General features: G+C 44.3%; 1 protein-coding gene across 9 annotated transcripts in view; it reads right to left on the bottom strand.

The window, feature by feature from the left end:
* TIAM2 (TIAM Rac1 associated GEF 2) overlaps positions 1-26,360 on the bottom strand; it is a 238,380-nt gene that overhangs the window by 116,907 nt on the left and 95,113 nt on the right. For 2 of the 9 annotated variants that reach the window (XM_052645853.1, XM_052645854.1), the window contains exons 3-4: positions 5,091-5,201; positions 2,608-3,753 (exon numbers count right to left, since the gene is read on the bottom strand). In XM_052645853.1, coding sequence (XP_052501813.1) covers positions 2,608-3,747 — 1,140 coding nt within the window. In that variant the 5' untranslated portion in view covers positions 3,748-3,753; positions 5,091-5,201. Of the gene's footprint in view, positions 1-2,607; positions 4,013-4,445; positions 4,502-5,090; positions 5,202-5,291; positions 5,426-5,767; positions 5,783-22,857; positions 22,995-26,360 lie in introns of those variants that run through there. The other 7 variants (XM_052645852.1, XM_052645858.1, XM_052645856.1 and 4 more) reach the window with 7 other exon arrangements.

Genomic DNA, 26,360 nt, shown 5'->3' with positions numbered 1-26,360 from the left:
CTTTACCAGAGTGGTTGAAAACCCTCTAAAGAAAGGATCGCTCTTTTCACATCACTTTTTTTTTATAAGTCAAAACAAATATGTCTACCCATCATGAGAAGACCTTCTGAGTCTTAGCTGTACTGGCATAGAGAAGTCTGTGAAAGAGAATAAGCATTTGGTACCTTAACTATGGTACACTGTCACAAACTTTGCTGCTCCTATACCCTGACTGCATTTTTAAAGACCCAAACTTTGTTTTTCTTTTATAATTGAAGGTGAAGACAAAGGCAGGAGTTCCCCAGTGGCCCAGGCTCAATCCCTGGTCGGGGAACTGAGATCCCACAGCTACACCATATGGCCAAAAACAAAACCCAACCAGAAAATTTAAAGAGAGGAAGAAGAAAAACAAAGCCAAGGCCAGTGCAAGTGGCACACCTACCAACATTTTGTTCACCTGTATAAATTACCTGTATATTACCTGTATAAAAGCTGCCACTTTTGAAAAATCCAAGATAATTTGTTATCTTAATGCTCAATAACCCTCCCGAAATTACTAGCGGTTACCAAGAATACCTTGGCCATGCAGCCAAGTGGAAAAGACGCACATCTGAGCTTTAGCAGAAACGGCTTTGGCCCCCGCTTCTCCACTAACTGGCCATAAATCGTCAAACTCCTTTAACATTAGTTTCTTCATTTTAAAATGAGAGGGTGCGTGTGCATGCTAAATCGATTCTTTGCAACCCTGTGGGCTGTAGCCCAGCAGGCTCCTCTGTCTGTGGATACTGGAGTGGGTTGCCATTCCTCCTCCAGGGGATCTTCCTGACCCAGGAATCAAACCTGCATCTCCTACACTGGCAGGCGGATTCTTTACCACTAGTGCCACCTGGGAAGCCCAAATGAGGGGAAGTCCTTTCAGATTCAGGAAGTCCTTTGATTTTGTAACCATTCTGTTCTTGACTCCATGGACTTACAAATCATCCAGTTAAGTCTTGGATGACCCAGACTTGAAGGAGGTTCACTTCCCAGGGTTGGCTGACAGCAAGGGTCTGCATAGGATGGAATGTGGTCAGTCCACAGTGGCAAAGGGTCTGCTTTAGAACTGAATGGGAACTGACCTGCTATAAGCCAGGCCACACACACAGAACAGAACCATCCTCTATGCAAATAAGAGATGTGGAGGAACAGGCTCAGGGGTCCCGGGAGATGAGTGCTGAACACAAGTCGACAACACAACATTTGCAACAAGAAGAGGAGAAAGATGTCTGTGTGGGACTACAGGTCCCCAGAAAGTAGGAGCTATCTTTCCCTTTACGTTCGATTGCTGTCAGTTGTCAAGCTTACTTGACAGCTGAGAGAAAGGTCAAAGAAATCTTTACTACTTAATGGTCTGACTTGAACAAGTAATGAGTCAGGAGGAAGCAGATTATTGCATTCAGGGATATGAAGAGTTCTCTAACAGGACACTGATCATCTATTCTCAGTCTCCTCCTGAGAGGAAGAAGAAAGGGACCAAGTAGAATACTGGGGCAGGGGGCTTGGACTTGGTGCCTAGGAAGGAAGTAACTAATGGTAAATTTTATAGATCTGAAACAATCTGCTCAGGGAAGCTGTATTGTTTTCTACCCCTAAAACTCTGTAAAATTTTATAATTATGTATCTATCTCAGATGGTCAAAATGCAACTCTACTAGAGACAAATTCCTAAAGCCACTTAAATTTCCTTCAACAAATTCCTAAAGTCACTCAAATTTCCTTCAACAATATGACTTAAGGTGAGTTAAAAAAATATATATATATAATATACTTTCTCCCTTCTATAAATAATTAAAAGCAAAAAACCAAAAACAAACAAAAGAACAATTAGAAAACCTAGCAACTGCCTCTCATTACCGAAGAGGGCAAACTATTACTTTCCTTGCTGGCACTGAAGTCATTTTGTTTCCCCCATTCAAACTTTATATGCCCATTACAAGTATTACTGTCACCATCATGATTCTTGTTTTATCAACATCATATTTTTGCAATTCCATGTGCTCAGGTCAAGATGTTTTCAACACTGTTAGCTGTCCCCATGAGGAGGTGGTGAGATTATACACATTTTTTTTCCCAATGTACTAAATGAACAATAGGAATTTTAATTTCCCTAAAGTAATATCGAGCTCAGGAAGGCTACTCCTCCCAAAACGACAACAGCCTCTCTCTCTTCCTTTCGTTCTAGGCTTTGAGAATGAGTTTTAGCTGAGCACTCAGATAACCAGTTCACTGGGGAGCCTAAGGCTGTTCTTTCTAAGAACAGTTTGGCTAGGTTTTAGATGTGGCCTGTGGATTTTACTCTAGAATCCAGGAGGTGCAGATTGGACAGAATGGGAATGACTAAAGTGGAGGGTTCAGAGTGAAAATGCACGTTTGACGCAAAAGGAAAACACACCCACACCCACACTCCCCCCCCCACACAGATACACAAACATACACCCCAAAACAAGAAGTGCCAAGCCTTAGGCTAACCACTCTCAGCAGCTCATCTAAGTCTCAGGATGCTCTCTGCAGTACCTTCTGCTAGCCTTCCCGTTTTGCAGATAGAAAACCAATCGAAGAGCATCTCTCCCGGCACTCCAGCCTGACTCACCTGGAGTCTCCTCTTCTTTCTCGAGAGGCTTCCCGTCCAGTCGCTGATGCGGCGCATCCTGGCTTTCAGGGTGTCCTTCTTGGAGGACTCCTCGCCCAGAGCCCTGGACTTGCGGCAAGGGAGGGTGAAGGACGCGAACTGCCCGGGCTCTCCGCGCTCCACGCGGGCCGGCACGTCCATGTCTGAGGCGAAGGAGACGCGGGCACTGAGGCTGGCGCGGGTGCCCATGTAGTCATCGGAAAGCCGCAGGGCCGCGGGGGCCAGGCTCCCCAGGGAGGCGTTGGGGTAGGGGTCCCGGAGGGATGAGAGGGAGGCGCTTTGGCTGAAAGGCTTTGGAGCATCCCTGGTCGGGAAGCCAGCGTGGAGGCCGGGCTCGGGCGTGTCGGGCGCAGCGAAGGAGCCCTCGGCCTCGCTGACCTCGCCGGCCGGGCCCCAGGGCGAGTCGTACCAGGAGGACTCGGAGCTGAGCGAGCTGCCCTTGCTGGAGCGGGGGCGCGCGGCGGCGGCCGGGGAGGCGCGCGGGCTGGGCGGGGAACCGGCCGAGTAGCGCAGCAGCTGCACCGGGCCGCCGGAGGGGGAGGCCCCCGGGGGCGCGGCACCGCTGTGGAACTCTACCCGCAGGCAGCCGTCCAGCTTGCCCAGCGTCTTGATGAGCACCCGGGGGCTCTTGCGGTCCTCACCCGGCGGGGTGGACGCGATGCTTTCGTTCCCGCCGTAGCAGTTGAGAAGGTGCCCGTTGCGGCAGTCCCTCGAGGCCGAGTGGGTCTCCTCGGGCGGGCGTCCGACATAGTGGAAGCCATTCTCGGGTGAGAAAGCGGCATCGGTGCCCTGGAAATCTGACCCTGCGGCACCTGTCCTATGCTTGGCGTAGGCACTGCCTTTGGAGGCTTTGCACGTGGGGCCCCCTGGTCGGGATGCGTAAGGCTGATTGCTCTTAAAGTGAGAAAGGCAGCTTCGGGCCAACGACCTGGACTTGTACCCTGCTCCGCTGCTGCCATGACCCCATCCGTGCAATGACTTGTCATCCTTGGCATGAAGGCCACGGATTTTCAGGGAGCAAGGCTTTTGTTTAGCACCAGTAATAGTATTGCTATGATTTTTAGGTCCTTGTAGGGTGTACTGACTCTCGGAGTTTCCCATCCTCACCTGAATTAAGAACAGCAGTGTCAGTAAGAGTCACGACCTAAACTACATTCCACTAGACAGAACTTTCTACAAGCTATGTTCAGGTGGCAGAGGAACCAAGCAACCTCTTTCTGGGCCTGACACAACTCAGAGACGTAGGGACAAGCGTGAATTGGTTCTCCTGCATTGCAGGTCATCAGCCAAGTAGACAGCACTGCACACTCCTGTGGGAGTGAGTTGAAGCACATTATCTGTTGTCTGATGTTAACTCAGGAACTGAACAGGCATAGCAATCAGCTTAAGACAGAGACCTCCAAATAGGCTGGGTGTTGGGAGGTTTTGAATCAATGATATTAAAGAGCAAAATGAGAAAATCCCTTTACTCTGTCACTGAAATACACTGACTTTTCAGTGACCACAGAGACACCTTTCCTTTATACATAAATGACTGAAAGAGCTCATATTGCACCCCCATATAAGTGGTTACTGTGGAAAAATGACCATGTTTGTAGTATGACTCCGGGTACCACACTATGTTGGAGCTTTCATATATCACACAAAATAGCACACTTAAGGATAAAGACTGAAAGTTCTCAAAAACTAGGCTGAGATGAAAAACAGGGGGAGGAAAATAAAAGCTCTCCTTTGGGACAAAAAAACATTTTAATGAAACTAATCTCTCGTGCTTTTCCAAAGACTTTAAGGGTCCTCACTTTAGAACCTGATAAAAGAGAAAAGTCTGAAGCTGACTTGTCAGAACGTGAGCATCCTAGAAAGAAATTTTTAAAAAATTTTTAATTAAAAAAAAAAAGAATGTGAGCATCCAAAAAAAAAACAAAAACCAAACTTAGATTCTTTCAATTTCCTTTAAAACTCCAATTTGTTTAAAGAGTCTGTTAGTTAAGCCAAATTCCAGGGGAAGATCCAAACCACCCCACCCCCTCAGTTTTGTTTTTTTTGTTTTTTTTTTATTCTAACCCATGTAGCACCGTTTGAGGCAAGTCAGAAACGATGCTTCCAGTTACGTTCCTAATATATGAGGTTAGGTTTAGTCATTCAGTTGTGTCTGACCCTTGCGACCCCATGGACTATAGCCCGCCAGCCTCCTCTGTCCATGGGATTCTCCAGGCAAGAATACTGGAGTGGGTTACCTACTTCTAATATATGAAGTTGGTTTTTAATTTCCGTTCTTTCATATGTAAGAATGTACAGCCACAAAAGTCAAAAGGGCTGATATTTCTTTGGAAACAATGATCAAACTCAGTTTAAAACACAAATAATGGGAACAAATAATTAAACCTTTACTAATATAGCCATGGCACTGGACACAAACCACAGCTCCCACAGGTCGGACTCACCTGCAGTCTAGTTTGTGCACTGAAGGAGATTAACGGTCAGTCGACTTGACAGGGTCCCAGGCGCAAGGCAGCGTGGTTAGTAAGTCCGGGCAGTGGGTCCATGAAATGATCCTGAAAAAAAACAGAAACAGGAGAAAACTCTGTCAAGCATTTTACACCCGGTCCCCACAAAAGTCAAAAGGAAGGCTTAATGTAAATTACGTGGAGAAACAATGGGTGTCCAGAATCGCTGTGAAAATAATAAACGGCTTGTCTGTGAGCTGCGTGATTCATCGGGGTTGTTTGGAAGATGTGAAGGAAGCCAGGGCCGCCCCCGCCGACCTTGCGAAAGGCCTTTCACTCTGTCCTCAGGCAAAACGCATGCCTTTGTTTCGGGGAAGAGCAGGTGAGCCTGCTGCCGAGTCACAGCTCGTCTGTCACCACCGCTCGGAAAACAACTCCCAGACCCGCCGCCCTGGCAAGATCACAGGAGCAGCGTCCCGGCACGGCAACAACAGGTCACTGTTCCCCAGCTGATGAAGCAGCAAAAACAAAACCCAAAATGTAGAATCACAGAGAAATAGCCCTTGGCTAAAATAACGTGTGTCAGAGATGCCGGCCCCAGAGATGAGATGAAAAAGGTTTTCTCCAGCACGTGTGTGGGCCTCGCTGCAAGAGGCCAGAGGCCGGAAGCCCACCTTTGAGGGGAAGATGGGGGTGCTGCCATCTGGCTGTGTTCACGGCCGGGACACAAAGCCTTTATTTTCTCTGCAGACAGAGCAAAGCAGTGAGGGCTCAATAGTGATCTTTTTCCTCTTAAAAAAAAACAAAACAAAACAATATTTGTAATTGCAGTACAATGCACATAACATTTACCATCTGAACCATTTTTAAGTGGTCAGACAGTAGTGTCAAGTGTTATGCAATTTGTCTCCCGAACTCTCTTCATCTTGCAAAACTAAACCTCCTGCATTAAACTCCTCACCTCACTCTCACCTCCATCTCCCCAGCCGCTGGTAACAACCATTCTCTTTTCTGCCTCTCTAATGAATTTGACTGCTCTAGGTACACCATGCAAGTGCAATCATACAGGGTTTGACATTTGTCACTGGCTTCTTTCTTTTAGCATAATGTCTTCAAGGCTCCTCTGTGTTGTAGCATGTGGCAAAATTTCCTACCTTTTTAAGGCTGCATAATATTCCATTACTCACATTCTGTTTATCCATTTATCTGTAAATAGACACTTAGAAACTGCTTTCCACCTCTTGTCTATTGTGAATAATGATGCTATGAACACAGGTATACATGTATCTCTTTGAGACCCTGCCTGCAATTCTTTGGGGTATATACTCAGAGGTGGAATTGCTTGATCGTATGATTCTTCCATTGTTCATTTCTTTGAGGACCCACCATACTGTTTCCCATAGCAGCCGCACCATTTTATACTCCCGTCAGTAGAGTATGCTGCTGCTGCTAAGTCGCTTCAGTTGTGTCCGTCTCTGTGTGACCCCATAGACGGCAGCCCACTAAGCTCCTCTGTCCCTGGGATTCTCCAGGCAAGAACACTAGAGTGGGTTGCCATTTCCTTCTGCGATGCATGAAAGTGAAAAGTGAAAGAAGTGAAGTCGCTTAGTTGTGCCCGACTCTTAGCGACCCCCCGACTGCAGCCTACCAGGCTTCTCCGTCCATGGGATTTTCCAGGCAAGAGTACTGGAGTGGGTTGCCATTGCCTTCTCCAGTACAGTACAGGTTCTCATTTTTCTCTGCATCCTCATGAACACTTGTGATTTCCTATTTGGCTTTTTTTTTTTTTTTTTAATATAGTGGCCATCCTATAGTATGAGATGATATCTTACTGTGGCTTTGATTTACACTTCCCTGATGATTAGTGATGTTGAACATCTTTTCATGGTTTGTTAGCCACTTGTACAGCTTCTTTGGACGGTTTGATGGTGACTTTTAAAATTCACAAAGTACTGGTATAAGACATAAGTATCCCCAATAAAGCCAAAGACACAAGCCTATCTAGGATGATACACACACACAATTTAAATTAAAAAAAAAAAAAGTCAAAAAGATTTCCCACTTAGGCATCAGCAGGAAATCTAACCGCTCATGTGAGTCTATAAAGACTGAAGCCAGCATCTCTAACCAATGAGGTCTTAAGTGGTACCCAGCCCACTATCGATCACATCTTTCCATAGGCAGCTCTCCCGAACATCTAAAAGGCAGAAGAGCCACTGAGTGAGTTACCCATGACACATGTGACATGGGAGCCGGAACAGCAGCACCCTACCTTTTGAAAGTTGAACACCTGAGTTGTCTTTTCTCAGCTACATTTTAGTAGAAGCTAAAAGTGGCCAGAGAAGCTCCCAGCTGCCACCCCCACCACAAGCTGAAGGGAGTGAGCCTTTGTGCTTGCTTACTTTCCTCAAGACCAAGGTCTGGTGATGACCCACAGGTGAAAGTCTCCCAGCGACTCTTTGTCAGGCCCTTTGGATCGGAGGGTCACATGCCCGAAGATGCGCACACACAGCGCCACTCAAGCCCCTCAACCCATGGGCACAAAGCTGCCACTGGGAGAGGGGCCCACTGTGTCGGCCACTCGAGGACACACAGAGATGGTGGGCTTTGGGGAGGAGGGGTTCAAAGGTGCAAAATGGCTTGGGCTTGGAAGCCTATGCCCCTGCGGCAGATTGTAACCTCACCTTGTCTGACTCCTTTTAAAGTTAAATATCTTAGTTTAAAATTTCATGTCCTATTTCAAAACACACAGCCCCGGACCCTGTCCTTTCCAAGGTTCGATCTGCTAAGGTCTGCATCTTGAGCTCACAAAAGCATTTAATTGATACCTGTTGAATGAAAGCAGCTTCACATGTTAGAAGGCTGATCTGGGCACAGACTATAAGTAGGAATCATCCTAACAGGAACTGTCTGAAAGACTGATGTATAAACCCATGAGGCCATGTCTCAAGAATAAACACAGTCCTGCCTAGAGAAAAGCCCAAAGGCAGATATGACGTGCATTGTGACACGTGGGTGATGCTGACAGCTGTTCAACAGCCCCGGCCAATCACTCCTGCAGAAAGAAAACAGCCCTCAACTGTGACAAGAAGAATTTATCTAAATTTACAAGGAATTTATTGACAGGGAAGGGTAATCTCTGAGGAAAATTTTAGAACTGTCTCTGAGGAGTTTGGCAAATTGAACAGTATTTATCTGTCAAGTTTCAGCTGGGACTTTTGTCTGAAGGCAATAGAATAAATAGGTCAGATTCTCTCCAACCCTGAGTTTCTGAAATCCTTTACTAAAAGCATTTTATAGTATTCAAGTTAAAAAAAAAAATTTATTCATAGTAAGCAGGCTGACAATATCAAAATGATAGATTTCCTGTGAAATTTTTTTAAAAGGAAAAGAAATAGTTAAAAGCCCCCTGTAGATAAAAACATGCACACTGGGTACATAATCTGCAGAAATACATATCAGGTATACTAACGTACCACAAGGCCCACAGCTGGCCAGGAGAAATTGTAAGTGAAGTTACTTAGGAATAAATGAAATGGTGCTAAGGCTGTGTGTACTTCACAAATATCCTATGCTGTGTACACATTTATTTCCACAATTTTTTTAATATTATCATAAAATATTGGGATTTTAAAAAATTGATCACAATCTCCTGAACCTGAAAAAAAAGCCTTTGTATTCTGTGGCCTGCATTCCCTTCCAATCCCCAACCTTATGAATGTACTATGTAGCTTTTTAAGCTAAAATCACAAATAAGAATGGAACTTTTTCGTTTCTTTTTTTTAATTGAAATATAATTGATTTACAATGTTGTGTGCGTTTCAGGTATACAGCAAAGTACATGTGATTCATATATACATATACACGATTCACATATGATTCATATATATACAATTCATGTATATATACATGAATACATACATGCATATGTATACACATGATACACATATATTCTTTTTCAGATTCTTTTCCCTTATAGGTTATTACAAAATATTGAGTATAATTCCCTCTGCTATTCAGTACCTTGTTGATTATCTATTTTATATATAATAGTGCATATATATTAACCCCAAACACCTAATTTAAACTAACTTTTTAAAATCGCAATCCATTACCACCCCAGAAACGCCCAGCAATGTGGAGGAATTTCACAAGTATGTCATCAGAAACCCAGCAACCCTGTGACCTACTGAATCTCACAGTAAATCATCTTTTAGGAGGAAATTCAAGCTTTACCTTTTCTTCACTTGCCTTGAGCTTGGTCTCAAACTGATGCATCAAAAATGCCAGTGTCTCCACTTTCACACAGTATAGAGTTTAGAGCAAAGGGAACTGAAGTCCTCCAGCGCTGCTTTGTCTCCGCCAGCACCGACTGCCCAGATGGAGCGACCACAGGGAAGTCAAGGGCGACCCCAGCGGACCAGATGGTGCTGTGAGGAGGGCTGGGGGCTGACTGATGTAGCAAGCAGAACAGAGGCGTGGGGACTCTGCACAAAAGCCAGATTTATGGCTGGGCGAGGCGGTTAAGGAGAGCTCAAGTTCTCCCAACCATGAGATATCAACAAGGCTTCCCACATAATTTCAGAAAGATTTTTATAATGAAAGAGGAACCCCATCACTGGACAAGGCAAGCATTTCAGATACTGATAAGAGCTGGAAAAATAAAAGATAAGGACGCACCATTAACCCTAACAATATCTACTTAGTTCCCTTTATTTAGTGGTGGGAGGCTGTGGCGGCAGGGGGAACTTCAATCATTAAGGAGACAAGCCTCAGAATCCCAGACTGGTTTGTGTCGCAGAACTTGAGTTTAAGCCCTGCTCCAAGTTCTTAAACAGCATGTGAGTTTCAGGGTGAATTACTTGTGGTTTCTGCATTTCATTCTCCCCATCTGCAACTTAAGGATAAAAATAGCTGTCCTACCTACGCCACGAGTCGAGAATTGAATGTAGAAATATATGTGAAACCACCCAAAAAAACTGTGAAAAGCAAACACTAATATACAGTACTATTATTAATTTTTAGTTATAAATTTAACTTGGTGCATTATAATATCAATATTAAAACAGCCTGCTGTTTCAAACATTTTGTTAACCATTAATACATTATATAGATATATGTATAAATATATACACGCACATACAAAAACTTGGAATTTTTCAACTTCCAGTCAGTATTTATCTGATTTTGATCAATTCCCCAATAGTTACAGCACATAAAACTAATTTGTCAGATGTGTCAAATGTCAAAAAAGACAATGACACAAGTCATGTACCTGTATTACATATTAGAAAATGTAAGAAAATAACCTAAGTGCTCACTGAACTGGCATCATGTTTACCCAGCTGATCTCAACCACTGTGACTTTGGTCCCCAGGGGACATTTGGCAATCTTGAAACACATCTTTAGTTGTCACACTGGGGCACTGGCGTCTAGCGGGCAGTGTTCAGAGATGCTACTAAACATCTTACAATGCACAGGACAATTTCCATAATAAAGAATCAGTTGGCTCAAGTGAAAGTACAGAGTGAAAAAGTTGGCTTAAAGCTCAACATTCAGAAAATGAAGATCATGGCATCTGGTCCCATCACTTCATGGCAAATAGATGGGGAAACAGTGGAAACAGTGTCAGACTATTTTGGGGGGCTCCAAAATCACTGCAGATGGTGATCGCAGCCATGAAATTAAAAGACACTTACTCCTTGGAAGAAAAGTTACGACCAACTTAGATAGCATATTGAAAAGCAGAGACATTACTTTGCCAACAAAGGTCCGTCTAGTCAAGGCTATGGTTTTTCCTGTGGTCATGTATGGATGTGAGAGTTGGACTGTGAAGAAAGCTGAGCGCCGAAGAACTGAAGCTTTTGAACTGTGGTGTTGGAGAAGACTCGAGAGTCCCTTGGACTGCAAGGAGATCCAACCAGTCCGTTCTGAAGATCAGTCCTGGGATTTCTTTGGAAGGAATGATGCTAAAGCTGAAACTCCAGTACTTTGGCCACCTCATGTGAAGAGTTGACTCATTGGAAAAGACTCTGATGCTGGGAGGGATTGGGGGCAGGAGGAGAAGGGGACGACAGAGGATGAGATGGCTGGATGGCATCACGGACTCGATGGACGTGAGTCTGAGTGAACTCCGGGAGTTGGTGATGGACAGGGAGGCCTGGTGTGCTGCGATTCATGGGGTCGCAAAGAGTCAGACACAACTGAGCAACTGAACTGAACTGATACATCATTGCTGTTGAGGTTGAGAAACCCTGCCTTAAAATTTTATTGCCTGTCTCATTAAAAACATGGAAACTGAAGAACAAATATGCCTAAACATCTAAAACCACAGCACTGAAACTAAGGACCTAAACTTAACAAACTCTGTCAATATGGCCCAAACTTGCTTCTGCCCTCTTTGGTCCATGAGCTGCACTCCAAATGCAGGGGTAACAGGACCTGAAGGAACTCATTTCTAATCTTAAGAAAACTTGACCCTAATCTATATGAAGACGCAGGCGAAAGGAACATCTGATCTCCGTAGGAATAGTGCTTGGGGAGAGTAATCCTTAAAAAGTGGGCAGAATGAGGACTGCTCCTAAGGCCTCGAAAGCTAAGCATCCATTGTGGAGTCCCACTGGGTCTATTTCAATTCTATGGGACTCCTTCCAAATGCATATTAACAGATGAAAAGACAAACCAATCTGCAGCAAGGGATGCCCGGAATAGGACCTCAGAAGACAAGCATGGCTGGTATTCAGTAAAGGAAAAGCAATAAATTCCACAGAGACAACAGCCCAGCTTTCTGCACAGTTCATCACCTTAGTAAGCCAATTTATCACAAGCAGTGTCTCAGCACTTACACCTGTTTTTATAAAAAAAGAAAGAAATTAACATCTGCAGCATTGCTAACAGAAGTGTTTGTCCAAGGGTTCATGACCCATTGTTGGGTCAAGACATTTATGCAATGATTTGATACCAGTATTTGTAAATGAATAGAATGGAAATGGAGCAGGGAATATGGAAAAAAAAAAAAAAGAGAGAGAGAGGATTACATTCCAATAAGGGTAAAAATTGTCCTATGACACCAAATTTTTTTGCATGCTTCTGTTTGCCTATATACTGGGTTGTGAATTAAATTTACATCTCCTTGAGTAATGGTCAAAAAAAGAGCTCAAAAACAATGATTCATAAAACTGCCAAGTGGTAATTTCATCAGAATGACACATCCATTCTACTAAGATCCAATAGCAACCCAGGTCTAGAGAGTCTCGAAGCATCCAACAAATCATCACCCAAGGGAAACACTTCAGCCTGAGAAAAGAAGATCAAGAGAGAAAAGGACTCTCCATCAAGGATGTGCCACACGGGAGGCCTTCACCTTTCTCCAGGCTACAAATTAAGACAAACCACTGGACATTCAAATCCTTCCTGTGAAAGTTAAAAATGACCCCATTAAAAAAGTCAGATGAAGAACTGGGTCTAGAGGATGTGTGGGATTCTGCTGGATGAAGAGAGAGAAGGACGATCCAAGGAACAGGAAAGGGCACGGGCACGCCAGGGCTACCTACTGAATCCGCAAGTGAGTGAATCAACAAGTGGACTGAGAGGAAAAAGCCCCCAGCTTGTTCAGGAAAGGCGACAGGGCAGCAAGGCCTGGGCACAAGTGTCAGGGACAATGTTGAGAGAGATGAGGAGGAGGCAAGAGGAGGAGGTGGGATGAGAGTGAGGAGGCTGGGCGAAATCTTGCTGGTCACTGCCCATCAGCTTCACCTTCATGCCCTCCCCCAACCCTGTCCCCAGAAGCATCCCACGTGAGCCATCTCCTAGGGACACTTTGGGACACCACCTCGGAAGGTGTCCCCAGCAAGCAATAGCTCAAAGATTCGTGTGGGAGGCAGAGTTGGCAAAATAAGAAAATGTTCTTAGTGTTGACGGAAACTTGGGGAACTGAAGTAAAAGAAGAGTTCCACTCACCAGTTCAGCGTGAATTTTTGCAGACACACCTATACATTCCCCCCCAAGCCCCCCATGTACTGGGCACTGGAGAGAAATAACAGCGACTTATGATTTGAACCCTTCCCCAGAAGCCTTATTAGCTTGTGTAGGAAGGGGATGCAAAAATTAACATGAAAACATTTGTAGAATCAATAAGCAAGTTCCCAATAACGTTAACGGCATTGAGTTTCCGAGAGATGTGGTGAGCCCAACAGTCCCACAAATATTACTGGTATGTTTCTGGAATGTCAGTGAATTGAGAGGCCCAGCTACATCTGAGCCATCACAGAAACTGAAAATATTTCAAAGTTTGGTTTTTTTTTTAATCACCTTTTCCATAAAAATTTACAGAACTAATATAGCCTAAAATAATATAGTCTACATATTATATAGACTATAATAATATAGTCTAAATAATCCAGCTAAAGATAAACCTTGTTTCTTATTTTTCCTTCAGAAATTATCAAAATGCGTCTCACACATTTCCATCCATGCTCTTTCTAGCACAGTAGCATGGATATTTCTCTTTTTCGTTTTTAGTACCAAATGTTGAATTCCACTCTGTATTTGTCTCCCAAGTGTACATGTCTCATCCAAAAGTTAGCCAGCAGCCTGATCTCTGCAGACCCAGTACTGCTTTAGTGACAGCCGAAAACGAAGATGCTCAAGACTCAAAATGGTTAACACGACTTTTCAATAACCCTCTCTTGGAATTTTTATGAATATGGGATTCAAAGTGGTTCGCATGACTTTTAAACAACTTCTCTGTTTTAACTGTAAGGAACACGAGCCATTCTACAACCATCGAGTTCAGACACGGGCAGGCACCTCCCAAGATTCACACCAAGATGAAAACAGAAGAGCAGGCATCAGAACCGCAGGCGGTAAACACACAGCCTCTCTGACTCCGAGACTTGTCTGTGCGGCACGCGCTTCCGTAAATCAGAAGCAGGCATCGCGCTCCTGAACCTCACTCATGTTCTGTGACCAAAATATACCTTGGTGATTCCACCAGGTTACTCTCGGCAAAGTATTTCTTCATTATATTACTGTTCCATTTAAGTTTAAAAAATGAACAGGCTTAAACCACACGGCTTTCCCCTCATTTAAACGGGGGCTTTTCTCACCCTCATAAATGTGTAACTATTTTACTCCCATCCGGCTTACAGCCTGATGGAAGCATTCATTTCTCTTAAGTCTTTATCTGAAAGCCACAATATAAGTTGTTCTTGGGCCTGAAGTTAAATTAAACCAATCACTGCTGAACTTTTCCATAAAACATGTATTATTCAAAACAAACTTGGTAAGATTTTAGCTAGTAATGTTATAGAAACTTGCAGGGGAGGGAAAAAAGGACTAGTATTAGCACTGATAGCTTACCTTTTATAATTTACAGGAATTGAGAATGTTTGTCACCTCAAGGAGATGGGCGTGCAGACAGAAGGGGGAGAGTTTGATATGTCCTGAGCTGCTGTGTGTCAGGCCTCTGCAGGGCAGAAGAGCCCCAACAGCTGACATAACCATCCTTGATTTACAGGAAAGGGAATGTTAGCCTCCATGGGTTAAATACTTTGACCAAGATCCCTAAGGAGCAAAGGTAAGAATCCAAAGGTAGGAAATTCTGGATTTCACTTTTGTTGCTTCCCTGGTGGCTCAGATGGTAAAGAATCCACCTGCAATGCGGGAGACCTGGGTTCAATCCCTGGGTAGGGACGATCCCCTAGAGGAGGGCATGGTGACCCACTCTAGTATTCTTGCCTGGAGAATTCCATAGACAGAGGAGCCTGGGGGGCTATAGTCCATGGGGTCGCATAGATGTATTTCTACCAATATAATTTCAAATTTTCCTGTACTTTTGAAATCTGAAAATATCCTATATATTTTAATATTTACTTATTATTGATTTAGCTGTGCCGGCTCTTAGTTGCAACGTGTAGGATCAAACCCAGGCCTCCTGCCTTGAGGGCATGGAGTCTTAACCACTGGACCACCAGGGAAGTCCCTCCATATCTTTTTTTAAAACGTCCAACTTAACTTTCAGGCTCCTCTTATAAGAAGAATGGTTGTGACTCATGTCCCTTTCATAAATACCTTTCCCTATGGAGAAGGAAATGGCAACCCATTTCAGTATTCTTGCCTGGAGAATCCCAGGGACAGAGGAGCCTGGTGGGCTGCCATCTATGGGGTCGCACAGAGTCGGACACGACTGAAGTGACTTAGCATGCATGCATGGGTACCCTTTCTCCAGGCAGCAGAGGCTTCCGCAGTTGGGGATCGGGACATGAGAATGAAATGAAGAACTGAAATGTTAACTGAGGAGCTGGAACGTTCAAATGTACTTATTCTATGCTACTGCCTACAGAGAACACTTCACAAATGAGAATTTTGTTTTCTTGATAGTGTAAGCTGCACGGTCATTATTCTAAATATCAATTATAAACTTAGAATATGCCTCCTGAAGGCTGTGGGGGTGGGGCATGACAACCAAGACAATGTATGCGTGTTGGCTGGGTGGCGGGGTTGGGGGAGCGGTGAGCAGAATAGCCAAGGGGGAATCTTCCTGAAGTTTCCACTTCATCCAATGCTAAGTAATCTAAACATTGCTGCCATAATAAAGAAACATAGATCCTGAAGTAAAATATGACATTTACATTCTGAGATAAAATATAGGGGCTCCACGGTATTTAGCATACTTAGGTGCTTTAGTTATATCATCAGGTATCTTAAGTAGGATACATTTCCACTAAATAATGTGATCAATGTTTCCTGAGCACCTAGTCTGTGCTAGAACTGTTCTACGCCCTGGAATATAGCAATAAATACACCTCCTCCCCCAAGAAAAATCCCTTTTATGGAGCTTATATTATAGTGGGGAGACTCAACAATAAACCATGACAATAAATAAATTATAAGGTAAGTGCGTGCTCAGACACTCAGTCACGTGCAACTCTTTGTGGCCCCATGGACTCTAGCCTGCCAGGTTCCTCTATCCATGGGATTCTCCAGGCAAGAACACTGGAGTGGGTTGTCATTTCCTCCTTCAGAGCAAAAAAATAAAGGGTGAGGGGGGAACCAGGTAACGTGAGGGGAGGGGAGCTACAGATTCAGAAAGGGGAGCAGAGAAGACCTCATGGCGGTGACATTAAGCGAGGACTTATAGGAGGGGGAGACTGTGCAGATTCTGGGGAAAGAAAGAACACTGGAAACAGAAGCTCAGTTCAGTCGCTCAGTCGTGTCCGACTCTTGGCAACCCCGTGAACCGCAGCACGCCAGGCCTCCCTGTCCATCATCAGCTCCCGGAGTCCACCCAAACCCATGTCCATTGTGTCAATGATGCCATCCAACCATCTCATCCTCTGTCGTCCCCTTCTCCTCCTGCCCTCAATCTTTCCCAGCATTAGGGTCTTTTCAAATGAGTCAGCTCTCCGCATGAGGTGGCCATAGTATTGGAGTTTCAGCTTCAACATCAGTCCCTCCAATGAACACCCAGGAGTGATCTCCTTTAGAATGGACTGGTTGGATCTCCTTGCAGTCCAAGGGACTCTCAAGAGTCTTCTCCAACACCACAGTTCAAAAGCATCAATTCTTCAGCAGTCAGCTTTCTTTATAGTCCAACTCTCACATCCATACATGACTACTGGAAAAACCATAGCCTTGACTAGATGGACCTTTGTTGGTAAAGTAATGTCTCTGCTTTTTAATATGCTGTCTAAGCTGATCATAACTTTCCTTCCAAGGAGCAAGCATCTTTTAATTTCATGGCTGCAGTCACCATCTGCAGTGATTTTGCGGAAACAGAAGACAGGTGCAAATGCCCAGAGTGGAGGACACGCAGCAGGCCAGCATGGCTGGAGCAGGAGGGGTCAGATAGGGGTCAAGGAGCCACAGGGTCCAGCCCTAAGGGACACTGTAAGGACTCTGGCTTCCACATTGAGATGGAAAGTCTCTAATAGAGGGCTGTGAATAGACGTGCCTCCTCATGGGGTATATTTCAAGAGGCTGATCTGGACTGCGGGCAGCAAGGGGGAAGCCGGGGCCTGTAGGGCTGGGAGGGTCTTGCCGGTGAGAGGTGAGGAGGGTCAGACTCCGGTGGGGAGTCTAGAGACAGGTGAAAGGAGAGGCAATGGGAGGCCCAGGTGGATGCGAGTGAGCAGTATGGTCAAAAACGACACCACGATCTGATCTTCAGTCTAAGCTCCCAGGAGAATGGGGAAGACAGTCCCTCCCTCCCTTGGAAGGGAGACAAAGAGGTGGGTTCTGCATGTCTCGGGTGGGAGATGCCCACTGGACGTTCAAGTGCCAATGCTGAGTGGGCACTGGGCTTTAGGAGACCAGAGTTCTAGGAAGAGATGGGCCTGGGTGCAAACCTGCTCTCACCCTCATGAGGATGCCTGATAAACACAGTGGATGAACTTCCCGAGGGAATAAGTAAACCAAGGGAACAGAAGACACCAAAGAGGCCCAGGACCAAAGGGCCAAGAAATCAGGAGCAACAGGGGGAGCAGTCAGTGAATCCAATTAAAAGGAAACCAAGGAGAAGGTGGGACGAATTGAGAGAGAATCATGGAAACACACACATTACCGTGTGTAAGACAGACAGCCAGTGGGAATTTGCTGCACGACTCAGGGAACTCAAACCAGGGCTCTGGGACAACCTAGAGGGGTAGGGTGGGGTGGGAGATGGGAGGGAGGTTCCAGAGGGAGGGGACATATGCATGCCAGTGGCTGATTCATGTTGATACGTGGCAGAAACCAGCACAATACTGTAAAGCAATTGTTCACCAATAAAAATTAAAAAAAAAAAAAGGAAACCAAGAAAATATGTTGTCCACAAAGCCCCATTGAAAAAAGGCTTTTTAGGGAGGAGACTGTGAGCATTTGATGGTTCACGGAAAAAGGACTGAGAACAGAGCCCTTCTGAAGTTAGCAACATGGAGGCTCTCAGGGAACCTGACCTGAGCAGGTCCAGGTGGAGAAAGCTGGGTTGACGTGAGTCTGAAGATGAGGTCCATGAAACTGAAGATGGTGAATAGAGACAACTTGGCCAGGAGTTCTACCATGAAGAGCAGAGAATCCCGTGGTTGCTAGGAATCCAAAAGAGCGTGGGTAGGTGGGTAGGTGAGTGGGTGTGTGTCTGCCTGTCTTCAGGAGAAATCCCAGCACGTGAATGGGGGTGACTGCAGAGAATCAGCTGTGCCAGGAGAGAGGGGAGACCTGCGTGGTCCTTCATCAGCCAAAGGGGAAGGAGGCTTCCTCCCAGGGCTGCTCAGGCACCAGAAGGGGAACGGACCCTGGAGCCATGACCCTCCACTATTAGAGAGACTTCAGGAAAGCATCGAGAACCACTGATAACACACACATGAGATAAGGCACCAGGACAAAAAGGCATCAACTCTAGTAAGGAACTCTGACGATTTATCATGAAGGTTTTCGCCAGGCTGCAGTTACTTCTGAGTTTGGAGGTTTCCTATTTTGTACTTAACTTTTGATCCACTTGTGACCATCCTATCAACCGTCAACAGAATATATATGCAGATACACGTATGTGACAGTGTGTGTGTGTTCTGTGAACGTGCGTCTGCTTCCATGGAGTTCTTTACTTGCTATGACCTCTTGATATCATGGATTTTCCTGGCTTATGACTGTCTGTGAACAATGCTTCTTTTCACTTGTCACTCCACCTTCCACAAGTGGCCACAGACGACTTGAAAACGAGTCTATCCACTCAGTTTCTCCTCAGTGGCTCGAATGATACGGAGTTTTAGCTTTTGTCCTTCCCAGCCCCTGCTGCTGCTGCTGCTGCTGCTGCTGCTGCTGCTGCTGCTGCTGCTGCTGCTGCTAAGTCACTTCAGTCGTGTCTGACTCTGTGCGACCCCATAGACGGAAGCCCACCAGGCTCCCCCGTCCCCAGGATTCTCCAGGCAAGAACACTGGAGTGGGTTGCCATTTCCTTCTCCTACACTCCACATATCTCTTGAGCTCTTTACATCTCAGCAATCCTACTCTAACAATTCTGCAATGAGAGATGTGTCACGGTCAAGTACAAAAACAGGATGGGGACCATTATCACTTTCCAGTGTTGTCCTAAAGATACCCAGGATTTCCAAACCTATCTTTAAGGTTTGGGAACGCCCTGGACCGACTTCTTCCTGACACTATCTGTAGCACTTACCACATCCCTTTCCTAGAACGAAATGATAACCGAGTCTATCACTTCACACGTAAAGTTTATTTTTCCAAAACGGCCTTACATTACCTTGGCACCAAAGCGAGAGTCCATCTGCTGTCTTCTCTTCCCTTCCAGGGCCTCTCTTGTCAGGCCCAGAACTAAGGAAAACGGCAGTCTCATACCAGAATGGGATCATGGAAAAAAAACATCTTAATCTAAGGCCAAAACAGGAACAGACTACAGGTGAAGTCTAGCCAAAGCTGCCTTATCACACAGGTTAATACATGGGCACCAAAAACTCTCTGGCAATAGTTAATGGGAATGAGGACCACTGACTGAGTGTATGGCTCTGAACTTAATTAGGATCCAAGAAAAACAAGTCTTTGTCTTGTCTCTGACTATAGCTTTAAGCTTGTCTGGTGTGATAAGTAGGTAGGTAAGTAGGTATGGAAGTCAGAGACAGGAAGGAAGTGAAGGGGAAAACAGATGGATGCGTGTGTGTGTGCATATGTGTATGTATCATGTCTCTATCAATTTATAACGACATCAAGACAAGCTATGAATGTGTGCCTGCTGCATGCTCAGTCACGTCTCACCCTTGCGACTCCATGGACTGTAGGCCACCAGGTTCCTCTGTCCATGGGATTTTTCAGGCAAGAATACTGGAGCGGATTTGCCATTTCCTCCTCCAGGGGATTTTCCCAACCCAGGGATTGAATCACTGTCTCTTGCATCTCCTGCCTTGGCAGGTGGATTCTTTACCACTGCACCACTAGGATGAGCCAAAGTCTTCCCAATTAAATAAGCAGATAGTATAGAGAAAGATCCACAAGACAGCTGGTATTGCATCTCAGCTCAGCAACTAACCATCTCAGTAACTCTGGACAAGCCGCTTCAGTTTTGTAGGTTTTCAGCTTTCCCACTTGAAAAACTGCCTAAGGTCCTTTTCAGTTCCACAATACCACAGACTATAAATAGCTAACAATAGAGTCTGAGATATAGTCCTTGAGACACTGACATTAACATCTCCTAGCATTTGGGAGTCCATCTAACATGGAACTGAATAATCAAAAGACACTCAACACACCATCACTAAAATCCAAACTACTATAAATACAATGTTTAGTACCTTTCAAGGGTCAAAAATTCAGGTTTATCTATTTTCCCTGCCTCTTATATTATTGCTATTTCTCTGATTCCATATCTTAATCCTTTTTTTTTTAAATGTCTTTCTAGTAAAGCCATTTTTACCTTGGCCTTTATTTAAGGTACACAATTTCAAAGGACAAACAAAAATTATCACTAGAAACTAAAAAATACAACCAGGACATCTCAGGTAGTATAGTGAATAAGAATCCACTTGCCAATGGAGGGGACATGGATTTGATCCCTGGTCGGGAAGATCCTCTGGAGAAGGCAATGGCACCCCACTCCAGTACGCCTGCCTGGAAAATGCCATGGACAGAGGAGCATGGTAGGCTACAGTCCATGGGGTTGCAAAGAGTTGGACACGACTGAGCGACTTCACTCACTCACTCACCAGGAAGATTCCACATGGCACGGGCACCTAAGCCCGTGCACCACAGCTACGAAGCCTGTGCTCCGCAACAAAAGAAGTCACCAAAATGAGAAGCCCACGCACCAGAGTGAAGAGCAGTCCCCGCTCGCCGCAACTAGATTACGCCTGCACACAGCAACAAGGACCCAGAGCAACCGATAAGTAAATTGTCAAGGGCTTAAAAGAAATTGTTTTTCCAATTTAATGTGTCCAAAAATGTTCTGAATGTTCCATCAAAAGAAAATGCCTTTTCTTTAATCTCACAGTTGAGCTAAGGAATCTCAGGTCAGATTTATTTTCCCTACGTAAATTAATCTAACAAAGTGGGCTAAACCTGGAGGCACCCGGACAGACACAGAAAAGTGCCCCACCGGATATTTAAGGAGCGTGAGTTCCTCTCTGTATTGTTCCCACATCCATTCAATAGCTGTTGTAGGAAGAGGCTGTAGGGACCCTGCACCAACATCAGATTTCTGGGAAAGGGCAACATGGCTCTTCTCAAACACAATCTTGGACCACCAAGACAGCATCATCTATTCTACTTAGTGATTAAGTGAAGGACCACTTCGGAAGGATAATCTCTTGGCAATAAGCCTAGCGCTTATCTTGCACTTCCAAGCCTCCCAGACCAGGCCTGCGGTAAGAAGAAGGCTTTGCGAGTCACTCCCTCTGCACTAAAAGTACCCAAAGGAAGGTGTTATCTGCTTGCCTTCAAAACACCACGTCGGTATGGATTAGAGTCAGAAGGTTCTTCAACAGACTTCAGCTTCTGTCTACAAGCTCTGGTGAAAATCAAGGGGCTGACAAGTGTTAATGTGACTACACAAGAAGGCAGCTGGGGCTTCTTCCTTCCCTGCTCTGAATGGTTGCCAGCCCTGTCAAAGCTTCACTTTCTACATGCAAAGGAAGCGTAATAAATAAAACCTTTATGATTACGTTTCTACCAACATCCCTATTAATTCTAACCTATTTGGGCAACACTCACATTCCTCCAGCCCCAAAACACTTCTCTATAAAGGAAGACACCCACTGAAGAGGCCCACACATTACCCGCCCTGAAATAACTCATAGCCTCACTCTACTGCAAGTATAAAACTTTAGAATTCCTGAGTGTGATGGACGGAGGGCCATGGTGAAACGCTGAAAACGTGTTAGGGAAAACTCCAGTAGCTGTTCTGTAGCACACTGACTTTTCAGAAATTCTATAAATAACCTTCCAAGTTTACAGTGACTTCAATAAAGCTTCCTATTTCTGTCTCTCCACCTACCAATTTTCTGAGAATTACACGCTTGCCCAAATTAACGTAAAGCTGAGAGAAGTACTCAGCCGAATCCATCCCTCTAGCGCTGCTGATAAATTCAGGGCTCAAACAAATGCCCAATGAATGAGCCACCTTGGAGGGATTATGACATGAATCAGTCTTCTACTTACAATAAGGTTCCCCTCCCAACACACACACAGATTACAAGGGATTCTATTTCTTTTTCAGAAAGATTAAGGAAAAGTTAAGGATAAACATGAATAAAGAGTGAACATCCCATTACAAGTTCGAAAAGAAATTCTTTAACGAAAGAGCTTACTCAGCTCCAAAGGAAGCCCTGATAAAATTATGTAATAACCAGGAAACTGTAAAATATAATCTCTCTGCACATTTTCATTTCTTTCCGGGCCCTCAGAGAAGCAACTGGTAAAGATAAGGTCATGGCCATTAATGCTTTAACATGATCAGACTGAGAAATGGAACTTCCTTGACGCAGCAGAAAAAAGAAATCCCTACGGCATATACCCATCCACTTGGGGAGAGTTCAGTAGTAAAACAGGATGAGGAAACTGCCATCAATCACCAATAGGTGAGTGAAAGCATCCTCACACTCCAGCTTGAAAGGGACTATTCCCTTGTGCCCACCAACGTGGGCCGCTCAAGTACAAAATCTTGTGAAACAAAAGTCAGCACCCAATGAAATAAAAAGGAATATTTCGAGAAACGCTGATCTCTCACTGCATAAAATGAAGCCTCAACTGCAAAAGCGGGGAAATGAACATTTATAGCCTTACCTTTGCCAGAACTCTGGATGTAACCAGTGCTTCTCAGGCTCTTTTAATTAGGGTCTCTCTATACATCCACAGACTCCCTCTTCTTTCTGCCCATGGTAAGGCAAGAAACAACGTGCTAACACTTCAAATGCTCGGCCGTTAAGAGCTAAAAACAGATCCTGTGCAATGCTGGATGTATTTTTGTCTGCTAGCTACACACCCTCATCATGTTCAATTTTTTCCATTGGGGGAAGAGTATGATGCAGGCTTAACCAGAAAGTGGTTTTCCATGGGCTGCCGGCAGCGATTAGCCAGAACAGCCTGCCATCAGGCCTGGAGCCGCCGGACTCGCCCATGACTGTGCTGCTGTGGGCTCCGCATTCCAGAATTACCACCAAAGTTCCATAGGAACGCGGCTCCCCAGTTTGCTGAATAAAGGTTTACTCACTCGAAGGGTGCCTCAGCTGCTTTTTTAAGTCCCTTGGCAGGAAGAATACACACCTACCATCCTGGTGTTTGAGCGGTAGTAAACATTCTGTCTCCAAAACCACAGCTGGAATGTCGGCCATAAAAACCCTGCCTCAAGAGCAGCCGTTCAGAATCATTTTGTGATTTGCAAAATAGAGGGTGTGCACTCTCTGTGCCTTGCTGGAGTTACTTCATTTTCCTGAGAGCTGAAAACTACAGAGCCTTACACTAGAAGTCCCTGTTATTCCAAAAGGTGGCTATTTTCTCCAAAAAAAAAAAAGCATTTAACTGCCCTTAAAAAAAAAGTGATACACCAGAGGTTCACAGGTTTTGAAGTCTTGCTGTAACTTTTGAAGAAGACCCCTCATTTCAAGAATCCCCAAAAGATAAGGTGAGGTATTGGGGAGGGGGTGCTGAATGAGAGAATAAGATTCCATCTCTGCAGTAAGATTTTCCATTTTAAGTTTCAGTTTTTGAAATTATAGTCCATAGAAGAAAACAGTTTAAGCAGAGGTTTCCCAGTTATTCCGGACAAACACATGACAACAGTTTTTTTCAGAAAGCGCTTCTCATAAAAAATGTGAATAAAGGACTTCACCGGTGACCCAGCGGCTAAGACTCTACCATCCCAAATAGGGGGCCCCAGTTCGATCCCTGATTGGGGAACCAGATCCTACAAGTTGCAGATAAGATCGTACATGTCACAACTAAAGATTAAATACCCCGCGTGCCACAACTAAGACCCAGTACAGCCAAATAAATATTTTTTAAAAAGCAAAAAAAAATTTTTTAAAGACCTGTTTGAAAAAAATATGAGTGGATCCATACGTGCAACAGACAAGGTTTTTAAGTGATACTAAAGACAAGATGCTGCTTTAGACACACAAGCTTTTAATTCCTTATCTTGCATTAAAAAATGAGCATTGATGTACACATACATACATCAACACACTCAGGTACACACTCACACACACGCAAACTGAATTTTGTTTCCACACAGTTTCCAAGTAGTTCATCTACGTTTGAAGATACACTTTCTAACCTTAGTTGACACATAATAAGAGCCATCACAAAACATCATTAGCCCAGTAGTTATAAACAGCCATCTATCCTCCACAAAAATCTGTATTAGTGAACACAGAACCAAGGAATTTTTTAGTGCCGGTGGAGAAAGAAGAATAAAAAATTCCCGTCTCCAAGCCCCTCATCAGAAACGAGGCTTCAAGTGACTTGCTTAAGGCCACACCACTGCAGAGCCAAGACCTGCCACCCAAGTAACCACAAGCCCTGGGACTGAAGTCAGACGGTTGCCACGGAAGCCAAGTCATATAACAGAAAACATGGGAATTCCCAAAATGTTCATTTGACCTGTGTCTGTATTAAAAAAAAAAAAAAAGTCTAGGTAAATACAAAAGAAGAGAGGGTGCAGTCTAAGTCACTGAGCCCTATTCCTTTAGATCCAGTACCGTCATTTCTGTTACCCAAAAAATGAAGTATCAGCCAACAGAAAACAAGCACGCGTCTTCCAAACAACCCTGAGACAGAACAGCCACTCCTTGATACAAAGGAGAGAAAGGGAATTATATCAGAACGAATATGTTTCTGAGGGTGGAAAACATATCAGAAGAACAATTAATTGCAAGGAAATATTTTTGCATCCCTATTATTCTTAACACAGTTCTGACCTTCTGATATACTGTATACACATAGATCACTCTAAGTCAGAACTGCCCAAAAGACTGACTTATCTCCTACATTCCTCAGACACTTCCAATGGGTTTGCATTGTCTGATTCCATTTTTTATCACTGAGGTCACCCAAGTAACTGTAGTTCTATGAATTTATAGAGTCACTTGGGGTTTCAAACTATGTTAGATTTTTCAAGTTCTTTAGACTTCATCCAACTACAGCAAAATACTCTGTTTAGTACTTCATCCTAAAATTACAAGACCCAGCATTATTTCCACATCATAAAACCTAAACTTTATCTTTCTAATGCTTCATTCTGACATAATATTATAACAGGAAATATGCATTAATAGTCATTAAAACTGAATTCCTTGGCAAAGATCTGAGCATTAGGTGAATTACTAAAAGAAATATTCTGTCCTCAAACACACAATGCAAAATGACACACGCAAAAGCAAATATAGCAAAATTTTAACCATTACAGAGTAGAATTCAAGTTATGGGTCTATTCAGTTCAGTCGCTCAGTCGTGTCCGACTCTTTGCGACCCCATGGACTATAGCACGCCAGGCCTCCCTGTCCATTGCCAACTCCCAGAGCTTGCTCAAACCCACGTCCATCGAATTGGTGATACCATCCAACCATCTCATCCTCTGTCGTCCCCTGCTTCTCCTGCCTTCAATCCTTCCTAGCATCAGGGTCTTTTCCAGTGAGTCAGCTCTCCGCAAGAGGAGAATGAATATTCCAATGAGTATTCAGGACTGATTTCCTTTAGGATGGACTGGTTGGATCTCCTTGCAGTCCAATAGACTCTCAAGAGTCTTCTCTTAACACCACAGCTCAAAAGCATCAATTTTTCAGTGCTCAGCTTTCTTTATGGTCCAACTCTCATATCCATACATAACTACTGGAAAATTGACTAGATGGACCTTTGTCGGCAAAGTAATGTCTCTATGTTTCTGCTTTTTAATATGCTGTCTAGGTCTACTATTCACTATATAATTCTTTGAACTTTTCTGTATTTTCACAGATATTCTTAATAAAAGGTTAGAAGGAAGTGACACAAATACACTCACAAAGTAGAAAAATGGTTGCCAGGATGGAGGAGGGAGAAATAGGAGAGATTGGTAAAAGGGAATAAACTTTCAGTTAATAAGAAATGTTTAATTAACATAAAATGTAGTGGAAATATCTCAGATTTCACACGGGACATGAGTTAGAAATTCATCTCCTAGTGACTTAGAAGCCTTCTAAAGACCCTGATGCTAGGAAAGATCGAAGGCAGGAGAAGAAGGGGACAACAGAGGATGAGACGGTTGGATGGCATCACTGACTCAATGGACCTGAGTTTGGGTGGACTCCGGGAGT

The sequence above is a fragment of the Budorcas taxicolor genome, chromosome 9 (genome assembly GCF_023091745.1).
Source record: "Budorcas taxicolor isolate Tak-1 chromosome 9, Takin1.1, whole genome shotgun sequence".
In the NCBI taxonomy this organism is placed as follows: Eukaryota; Metazoa; Chordata; class Mammalia; order Artiodactyla; family Bovidae; genus Budorcas; species Budorcas taxicolor.
This window is presented reverse-complemented; position numbering and strand designations above follow the sequence as displayed.